Genomic DNA, 10,194 nt, shown 5'->3' on the forward strand with positions numbered 1-10,194 from the left:
GGCCCCCCCCCCCCCCCCCAGCCCTGTCAGCCACCAGCACGTGCTGCTCACACGGCTGCACCCAGTGTGACCTGCCGCCCTTCTGCCAGCCAGCCCCACACCGAAGGGATTCACTTGCGGCTATTAGGAGGGTTGAGCTCATGCCGCAGCATTTCTTTCGGGGGGGGGGGGGGATGCGTGCGCGTGGGGCTCCTCTCCCTCTCCCTCTCTGCCTTGCCTTTGTCCCATTGACAAATTCTACCAAAATTTAATTGAAATTGGCCAAGTCCAGCTGTGACTGCGGCAGTACCGGGTGGAAAGGGGGCAGGCGCCAGGTTAAAGCCCGAGCGGTGGTGCCGTTGCTCGTGTGCCTGCTGCGGTGAGCCACAGCGCGCTCCTTTGCCCCAGCCCCGGACACCTGCCTTGCGGGAAAAGCAGCGTTTGCCATTGCATGCCGGGGGGTTATGGGGACGTTTCTGGTCCTCGTGGGAGGGTGAGCGCTGGGGCTGGGACAGGCAGGTCCGGACAGCCGCAGGGGCAGTGGGCGATGCCAGCGCAGGCTCGGCGTGTCCGTGCCCAGCTCCGTGGTGCCCCTGGCTCTGCGCTGCCTGAAATGGGCCAGCCCTGGACCGTGGGCTGCTGCCGTGACACCCCTCACTGCCCGGCCCTGCCGCCATGCCCAGAGCCGCTAAAGCATGTTGGAGCATCGCTGCATCCATGTGTCCATCTGTCACCGCCTCGTGCCGGGGAGGGAGGTGTCCGGCCCCGCTGGTGCCCAGCCTCACTCCGGCCCCTTGCCCGCTACCCGCGGGCCTTGCTGCGGCCGTCGCGCAGCGCCTCGATCTTGGGCGCCAGCTCGCTGAACGTGGGTCTGGCGCCAGGGGCGAAGGCCCAGCAGCTCAGCATCAGCGTGTAGACCTGGGGGCGAGGCGGGGGGGGCCGTGAGCGGGCAGCGGGGCAGCACCCCAGGGTGCCCCGCCGCCCCAGCGAGGGGAGCTCACCTCCACGGGGCAGCCCGCCGGTGCTGGGAGACGCCGGTTGTCCTTCAGGAGCTCCAGCAAGTTGCAGATGATCTGCGCAGCCTTGTCGGTGCCCATCATGCGGAGGAACTCCTGCGGGTGCCGGGACCGGCCGTGAGGTTGGGGCGCCCAGGGGCCAGCCGGGGCCGGCATCCCCCGAGCTGCCAGGTCCCCGCGGCTGAACAGCGACGGATGGATGGAGGCAGGAGTGCCTGGGGCCACGAGGGCACCTCGGCCCCATTGGGGATTAACCCAGCCCATGCAGCGCTGCGGGCGAGCTGAGCAGCCTGCACCAAAGGTAACGGGGGGCAGGTGTTGGGCCACTCGCTCTGGGGGCAGCTGGACCCCCAAACCTGGGGCTTGGAGGGGGTCTCACCTCGGAGGGGCTCTTGCTCTTATTGCTGTAGGTGAAGAGCTCATAGAGGAGGACCCCGAAGCTCCAGATGTCGGACGCCCGGGAGAAGACGTTGTCAGCCAGGGACTCGGGCGCGTACCTGCCGGCAGGAAGGTGCTGAGCGCTGAGCCCGGCCGGGCCGCGGTGCCGCACCGTCCCTGGGGCCACGCTCACCCTTACCAGAAGACGGGGCTCTGGCCGGGCTCCTGCACCACGTAATAGTCCTTGTCCTGCGGCAGCAGCTTGGCCAGGCCGAAGTCCCCGATCTTCACGTGGGTCTCGCTCTCCACCAGGATGTTCCTGTTGGCCAGGTCGCGGTGCACGCAGCGCTGCGCCCCCAGGTACTCCATGCCCTGCGCGGGAGGCACTGGGTTCGCTGGGACCCGCATGCGGAGCTGGGCCAGCCAGGCCCACGCGCTGGCCATGGGGATGTTCCCAGCTCGGCTGCAAACCCCAGGATGAGTTGTGGTCACCTCTGGGAGAGCAGGACCCCGTTCCCCGGCCAGCGCAGGGCAGATGGCACATGCCCCCGCGGTCCCACCTTGCAGATCTGCCAGGCGTAGAGGAGCAGGGTCCTGTGGTCCAGGCGGTGCTGGTTCTTCTGCAGGTAGTCCCGCAGGCACCCGTTGGGCAGGTACTCCATCACGAGCCGGAGGCCGCGGCGCCCTGGGGGCACGCACATCCGTCACAGATGCCCCCTTCGGCCCGGGTCCAGGCAGTGTTGCTGCACGGCAGCTCCAGAGCTGGCTGTGCCATGGGGAGGGGTCTCCCGGGGGGGTTTCCCGAGCTAGGTGCTGAGCACCGGGGCCATCCTGCCCCATGCCACCCCATGCTGCCCCACGGCACCCCGTGCCCTGCTGCCCCAGGGCACCCCAGGCCACGCTCACCCCGGCTGTAGCAGACGCCACGGTACTTGACGATGAAGTCGTGTTGCAGCGAGTGCAGGATCTGGATCTCCCTCTCGAAGTCCCGCAGCTCCTTGGCCGAGTCCTGCTGCAGCTTCTTCACGGCCACCAGCTCGCCGGTGCTGTCGCCCAGCGGGTCGTAGCGGCACAGCTCCACGCTCCCAAAGTTGCCCTGGCCGGGGAGAGCCAGGTGGGCGGTCGGGGGTGCAGGCTGCTGGGGAGACCCCCCGCCGCATCCCCGTGCCCGGGGTGGGATCCCATCGATCCCACGTGCAGGTGAGGCAGCAGGTACAAGCCAAGCATCTCTGAGCAGCCCCAGCCTTGCAGGGCAGAGCAGCCCCCCCCCCCCCCCAGGCAGGGGGTATTTCACACCCCTAAACTCACCGTGAGAGGGGAGGAGCAAGAAACTCGTGCACCAAGCCTTGCACGCCCTGCGCACGGGTGTGCACGAGGGGGCTCCCTGCAGCAAGCTCAGCCCCAAGTCAGGTTTGCTGAGCCCTGGGGACGCCTGGCAGGACCGCGAGGCCGTGCAGCAGCTCCCCGGCGGGGCCGGGCACCCCCAGGACCCCATCCACACCAAGCCCCCTCCGCCGCGGCCCTCACCTTGCCCAGCAGCGAGATGTACTTGAGGTGGCGCTCCTCGAAGAGCGTGGGGTCGTGGCGCATGGTGACATGCTCGTACCCCCAGAAGCTGTCCCGGTGTGTCACGTCGCTGGGGGACAGGTCCGAGAGCAGCTCGTAATCTGGGGGAGGCAGGAGGTGAGGCGATGAGGGCGGCCCAGGCAGCACGGACCCCAGGCAGCCAGGACCCCACCATCACCGCCAGCTGCCCGGGGCTCACCGGAGGTGATGAGGCTGTTGAGGTCGCGGATGACGGCACGGAAGCAGGGCCGGCCCTGGGGCTGGTAGTCCATGCACTGCGCGATGAGGGTGGCCAGCTCAGTCCACTTGGGTGCAGGGAGCTGGAGGCCGCTCTGGTAGAAATGCAGCTTCTGCAGGCACAGGAGAGGGTGCTTGAGCCATGCTGCAGGGTGCCTGGCCCCAGTTCTTCTCACCAGGCCCTGGGAAGCTGCGTGAACCCCTCACCCTGGGCATCACCCAAACACTACGGGATGCGAGGCTTGAGATGATGTTTGGGGGGGATTTACTGCTTCTTCCCGCAGCCACCTCCACCCTGCACCAAGGCTGGTGAGCACCGCAGGACGGTGTAGCTGGCGGGACGGCACAGCTGGCAGGATGGGGCAGCCGGTGGGACGGTGCAGCCTCACCTTCTGTGGCTCCAGCAGACTCACGGGCATGTTGCCACCACTGAAGATCTCCCAGAGGGTCGCCCCAAAGCTCCACTTGTCGGCCGGGAGCGCCAGGCTCTTGGGGTCGCTGACGCACTCGGGGGCCACCCAGGGGATGCGGTCCACGAGCACTGGGGAGAGCGGGACGGCCCCACTCAGCACCCGCCGGCTGGGCCCTGATGCCCCCCTCCAAGCCCTGCGCCGAGGAGCCTGGTGTCCCCCAGCGCCGCCATCCCCTGCGTCCAGCCCGGGCACTCACTCTCCTTGGCCAGGACGGTGACGCTGACTCCGGGGTCGTTGAGCTTGATGAAGGGGGGGCTGCCGCTGGCCACGTCCCCCTCCCGCGTCAGCAGCACCTTCTTAGCGGAGACGTTGCCGTGGGTGATTTTCTTGTCCTCCTGGGGAGGGGAGAGGGACCGTCACTGCAGCCCTGCCCTGGCCCCCAGCCCCACGCACGGGGCTGAGCCGGCTCCAGGAGGGATAAACTGCCCCAATGCTCAGCCCAGGCTCTGCCTCCAGTCTGCCGGACTCAGGGCTTGGGATGCCACAGGACACAGATGCATGGGAGCTGTGGGAGATGGATGGGTGGGAGCCATGGGATACGTATGCACAGGAGCTGCAAGACGGCACATGGAGCAGCCACGGGACAAGGCTGCGGGAGCTGCAGGACTCAGACACGTGGGAGCCACAGGGTGCATTGACTGCACGGTGCCGATGCGTGGAGCTGCGCCAGCAGGCAACTCACCAGGTAGTTGAGGGCATACGCCAGCTGCTTGGCCACCTGCAGCTTCCAGCTTGTTGTCACCTTGCCCTCGCCTTGGTTCTTCTTCAGGTAGAGGTCCAGGGGCCCGTACCTGACGTACTCCTGCACCATGATACCTGCGGGCAGACAGGGCGGGCAGGCCTCCACATGCATGCCCTTGCGGGGAGCGTGGCGTGGTCTTGCGGTGCCCGGGACATGGTACTCACTATCCTTCCCGAGGCTGACGCCGTGCAGCAGGACGAGGTGCTTGTGGGAGATCTGGCTCATGATGCTGGCGGCCTCCAGGAAGGACTGGGATGCGAGAGGCTGTGTCAGGCCAAGCTGAGGCTGCGGGGAGGACCCCGGGAGCAACCGGTGTGGGGCGTTGCGGGGGATGCATGGGGGTTTGCAGCACGGGGCGGGGGCTGCCTCACCTCGGAGCAGTTGTGGTGGCTGCTGTCCATGACCTTGAGCACCACCTCGGTCTGGTAGTACTCGTCCTCCTTCTGGTCCCGCTTGATGCCCTTGTAGATCTGGGTGAAGGAGCCCTGGCCCAGACTCTCGCCCTGCCACGAGAGCAGGGACGCTAGGGGCGAGGGGTCCCTCCCCATCACACCCCGTCCCGCCGGCGCCCCCTTCCACTGCCCCATACCTGCGTGAGGCTCTCGGGGTTGATCTTGTGGAACATCATCTGGGTGAGGCTGCGGCGCGGGGCTGAGGGCGAGCAGGGCAGCCGGGGGCAGCCGCTCCGCACGATCAGCAGGTTGGACTTCTCTGGGGCGGGAGAGCGGCGGTGAGGGGCTGGGTGTCGCGCCGGGACATGCCGGACACGACACCGGCAGCAGGAGCAGGCAGTGTGACATCACACAGCCCACTGTGACATCATACAGCCCGCTGTGATGTCACACGGCCTGCTCTGTGAAGTCACACAGCCTACTGTGACATCATACAGCCCACTGTGATGTCACACGGCCTGCTCTGTGATGTCACACAGTCCACTGTGCTGTCACATAGTCCACTCTATGACACCACACAGCCCACTCTGTGATGTCACACAGCTTGCTGTGACATCACACAGCCCGCTGTGCTGTCACATAGCCTGCTCAATGACATCACACAACCCACTGTGATGTCACACATCCCACTGTGATGTCATACAGCCCACTCTATGGCATCACACAGCCTGCTCTGTGAAGTCACACAGCCTACTGTGACATCACACAGCCCACTGTGATGTCACATAGCCCACTGTGACATCACACAGCCTGCTCTGTGACATCACACAGCCCACTGTGACATCATGCAGCCAGCTGTGATGTCACACAGCTCGCCCCATGATGTCACACTGCTGCGGTGGTGCCGCTGGCATGCCCAGCCCTCCCCTCCCCTCGCCCGGCCCCGGCTCTGGCTCCGGCCCCGGCGGGTGTCACCTTTGGGCTGCGGCGGGCAGCACGCGGCCAGGCGCATGCGGGCGCCGTCGGCCTGCAGCCCACAGCGCCCATAGGTCTCCAGCAGCTCCCGCAGGCTGCAGAACCGCCGCGCCACCCCCGAGAGGAAGAAGTTGCCGTCCTCGTCCCTGCGGATCAGGCAGCGCTTGTAGTCCTGGCTGGAGCGGATCTGCGGGGCCGAGAGCCAGGGTCAGCGGCGGGGGCTCCAGGGCTCCCCCTCGCCCCCCACGCAGGCGCCCTGGGCAGCCCCCGGCGCACGAGAGAGGGTGGCCAGGGCCATCGCTGCTGCCGTCCCGGCACCGTGCCAGCGAGCACCGGGGCTCTGCCCTGCATTTCCCTCCCCTCTCTAGGTGACCGCCTGGGGACGCTGGAGTGGAGGAGCCCCGGAGGCGCCCAGGCGTCCCCTCGGCGCGGGTCTCACCTCGGTGCACACCGTCAGCAGGTAGCTGTCGAAGTCCTGCGGGCTGCGGCGGAGCAGGTACAGCCCCGGGCGGCTCCCCGCCACCTTCAGCTTGTTCACTGCAAACTCGGAACTGCGAACAGTGGGGACGGGGTCGGCGCCGTGCCGGGCGTGGGGCGGAGCTGCCCTTGCACGGCTCCCATCCCGCCGAAGGAGTCGGTGGCTGGCCGAGCCAGGGCAGATCCGAGGGGTCCTGCAGGCCACCTCCCTTGCACGTCCCTCCTCCCAGGTGTCCCCAAGCCCGGCAGGCACCCGAGCACCCGGTCTGGTGCTGCTGCTATTGAGATGATTTCTCCCGCTTTGCACCCTGCTGCCCAGAGATTTGGGGCAGCGCAGGCGGGCACCGGCACCCACCTGATGGGCCCGTGGCACTGGTTCTCCATGTCCTCCAGGAGCCGGGGGGGAGCCACCTCCTTGCAGAAGTAGTGGTGGGCGTCTGCCGTCAGGCGATAGTAGCCGTCGATGAGGGCCACGAAGGAGCGGGCTTCCCGCAGCGTGGGGAACTCCACCTCCTGCGCGAGGCGAGGGGTGAGCGGGGCCGAGGCTCTGCCGGGGCTCCCCGCGGCCCCCCGGCCCCCACGCGCTCACCAGCACCCGGTTGTCCGTCTTGGTGAGGGTGACAATGCGGTTCTCCACGGGGTTGCTGTCCCGGCTCGCCTGCTTGATGCTGATGTCAGCGATGTCGGGGAAGTCGCAGAAGTGCTGGCGGCTCTGCGGGGCAGGGGGAGAGGAGCGGGGCTGGTCTCCGCACGCCGCCCCGGTGTTCCCCCATCCCCCCCCCGCCACGCTTGGCTTGGCCGGGGCCGTGGGAGCCCACGGGAGCTGCGCCACCCGCCCGCACCTCGGCACCGCCGCAGCTCCAGGAGACGCCGCTCTCGCCGGCCACGTGGATGGCGATGTCGGTGGCGGGGCCCCGCTCGCCGGCGCCGGGCGAGCGCACGCGGAAGCTCTCCTCCGCCCAGCGCCGCTGCAGCCGCTCCAGGTCCAGCAGGTACTTGAGCTTGAGGTAGCGGCCGTCCGTCTGGCAGCTGCCGATCTTGCGCAGGGACTTGTTGAAGCGGCGGCGGATGCGCTTGCGGGTGAGGAAGCTGTGCTGCTGGATCTGGCACCGCAGCCCCTCGGGGATGCACGACTTGTAGCTGCGGGGGGGGCGGTGGTGGGTGAGGCGGGGGAACGGGGCTGGGTCCCCGCCGCGGGTGTCCCGCGCCGCCCCCGGCTCACCTGACGCAGCTGAAGGTCTCCTCCAGGCTCTGCTGCTTCTCCTTGGTGATGCGCAGCATGTCCAGCACTGCCAGGCTCAGGCACTCCTCCTGCGTCTGCAGGCTCAGCGCCACCTCCATGCGCCCGCCGATGAAGTCGCTGCGGGACTGGGGACGGGGCGGCTCAGCCGGGGCCTCCTGCCGGCCCCAGCACCCTCCTCGCCCCGCGGTCCAACCCAGCACGCAGCAGTCCCTGAGCACGTGCGACCCTCGGTGCATGCATGAGCACGTGCGCCCCTCGGCGCATGCACGAGTCCGTGGCTAATGGGAGCATCCAGGGCAGATCCTGCTGAGCCTGCCACTGCCGTGGCCTCCGGGGCTGCCAGTGTCAATGCCGGCCCTGCCTGGCCCCGGCCCCAGCGCCGTGCCTTGGCATCCGAGTGAGTCACATCCTCCCTCTGGTTTCCTGCCAGTGCCCAGGTGAGAGCAAAGCCAGCTCCGTCCCTGGGTCAGGCACCGCACAGGGGTGACACCGGCCCCCACTGCAGCACCTGGGGGCACCCCATGCCCAGCGTGGCATGCCGTAACCCGGGCTCCCAAAAAGAGGGTGCTGCAGGACCCGGCTGGGTTGCCCGTGTGTCCACCCCAGCTCCCAAACCCGGCGGGCGGCTCCAGCTGAGCCAACGTCCCGCGGGCGTTGCGGCCCCGGGGAGCGCGTGGGCGCAGGGGCCGGGAAGGAGCGTGGCACGTTGCCAGGCGCAGTGAAGGGCGTTGCCGCGCTGAGGTTAACACGTACGACACACTCGAGAAGCCACATGAGACCTCGCCCTGCACACCCGGGCGTCCGGGGACGCCAGCCCGGCAGGGCTCACCTGGGCAAAGAGGTAATCGATGACGGGGTAGTCCAGGACAGCGCTGGCCCGGTCGTTCATCAGCTGGAACCGGTGCGACTGTCCCAGCCCGCACCAGTTGGGGAAGAAGAACCTGCCGGGGAGGGCAGACAGGGCTCAGCTCTGTCCCCGGGAGCCTGGGCGTGCACAGCCCTTATCAGCCATCAGAGACTCCCCAGGGAGCCCTGCCGGCCGGGCTGGGGCCGGGAGCGGGGCTGGCCGTGGTGCCCGCGGCTGTACCTGATCCGGTACACCACCACCTGGCTGCGGGAGTCGTCCACGGTGAAGAGGTGGTTGGGGGGGAACCAGCACGTGAGATCCTCGGTGGCCAGGGCGAAGAGGGAGTGACACACGGGCAGCACGCCTGGGGACAGAGCGAGGGCAGTGCCACCGCCGGCCCCATGGCCGCAGCCAAACCCCGGCATGGGCTGCATGGCCGGGCTACATGCCCCCCCCCCAGGTCCTCTGGTCCCGGGGGTGGCACTGGCGATGGACCGAGCCGGGGGTCCCTATGGGGCCGTCCCCGCCACGCTGGCGCAGAGCGGGGCCCGGCCGCTGCTGGGGGGGGGGGGGGGGGGGGCGATGCTCACCGCAGGCCTTGGCCGCCCGGACGCAGAGCTCCTCGGCCGTGTACTCGCCGAAGGTGAAGGTGAGGACGCCGGCGGAGTCGGGGGCGGCGCGGGGGGCCTGCGCCCGGTGGTACAGGTGCACCTGGAGCGTCCCCGTCTCCGTGGAGGAGAGGCTGCAGGAGCGCTCCCCGATCAGCGGGGTGTCCTCGCCCAGCGGGGCCATGGCCAGCGCTGTCACAACAGCGAGGGTGCTCAGTGCGGGGGCGGCGCGGTCCCGCACAGAGGCACCGTCCGTCCGTCCGTCCCCCAGCGTCACCCCAGCTAGCGGGGGTGGGGGTGGGATCCTGGCTGTGCTGCCGGGAAAGGACCCTCCGGTCTTAGCGCGATGCCCTGCTGGGGGGGGGGGGGGGGGTCTCTTGCACGGCCGCATCGGCTCTGCCTTGCCGGGTACCCAGAGTCGCCCGTGGGCTCGGTGGGGTTTAACCCTGTCCCCGGGCGCTGGAGCTGCGCCCAGGGGCTCCTGGCAGGAGCTGGGGCATTCACCTTGCCCGCGCGCCCTTCCCAGCACCATTCCCCGGGGATCTTTCGTGCCACGGGGTTAAAACGCCGCGGCAAAGCCTGCAGCATCCTTGGGGCTGGGAACAGCCCGTCCTGGGCCTCCCAGCACTTGTTTTGCGGAAGGGGAAACTGAGGTGCGCAGCAGTTTCCCCAGGCGGATGAACCGTTCCTCCCCAGCCCTTCCCACCGCCGCTCGCTCCCCGGCAGCCATGCCAGCTGGACCCGCAAAGTCCCCGCACGGCCGAGCCGCCGCGCTACCTGCTGCGGTCCCGCGGCCTCGCTGGCGCCTGGCGTGCTCCGGCCCTGGGCAGCGGGTCCCGGGCAGCGCTGACACCTCCGGCACCCGGGTGTCTGGACTGCGAAGGAGGCTGCGAGTGAAAAAGAGAAGAGTAAAAAAAAAAAAATCCCCTTGCTGACTTCCTGCCCACAGCGTCTCCGCACCGCCTGGGAACTTCCTGGCAAGAGAAGGGGGGGGGTAACGGGGCCCCGGGGCAGAAAGGAGTCACCGAGGGCAAGAAGAGCCCAACCAGGGGGCAACAGGGTGCCCGGGGCCGGTGCTGCCGCCTCCTCGTGCCGCAGGAACTGCCGGGACAGTGGCCTGGCCAGAGCATCCCTGCACCCCATCCCCTCCTCTCCCCCGGGAGCAGAGAAGGATGCGCCCCGGGGTCCCCCCGCTGGGGACAGGGATGGGGACGGGGTCAGGCCCTTCGCCCGGGTGCTGCCCAGGTGCGCACGTGCCTCC

At 68.8% G+C, this 10,194-nt stretch overlaps 1 protein-coding gene across 1 annotated transcript; it reads right to left on the reverse strand.

The window, feature by feature from the left end:
• Positions 1-601: 601 nt before the first annotated feature.
• JAK3 (Janus kinase 3) lies at positions 602-9,776 on the reverse strand. The gene is made up of 24 exons (XM_067313060.1): positions 9,711-9,776; positions 8,916-9,125; positions 8,566-8,689; positions 8,308-8,419; positions 7,458-7,603; positions 7,078-7,375; positions 6,825-6,947; positions 6,591-6,748; positions 6,198-6,309; positions 5,759-5,945; positions 4,981-5,102; positions 4,763-4,894; positions 4,556-4,640; positions 4,332-4,465; positions 3,846-3,984; positions 3,566-3,717; positions 3,139-3,289; positions 2,901-3,040; positions 2,280-2,469; positions 1,934-2,058; positions 1,573-1,745; positions 1,375-1,492; positions 981-1,091; positions 602-897 (listed from the first exon to the last, which is right to left on the reverse strand). Exons 2-24 carry the CDS (start codon positions 9,115-9,117, stop codon positions 781-783), a joined length of 3,351 nt encoding a protein of 1,116 aa, XP_067169161.1. The 5' UTR covers positions 9,118-9,125; positions 9,711-9,776; the 3' UTR covers positions 602-780.
• Positions 9,777-10,194: the final 418 nt, after the last annotated feature.

This window comes from Apteryx mantelli, chromosome 30 (genome assembly GCF_036417845.1).
Source record: "Apteryx mantelli isolate bAptMan1 chromosome 30, bAptMan1.hap1, whole genome shotgun sequence".
Lineage (NCBI taxonomy): Eukaryota > Metazoa > Chordata > Aves > Apterygiformes > Apterygidae > Apteryx > Apteryx mantelli.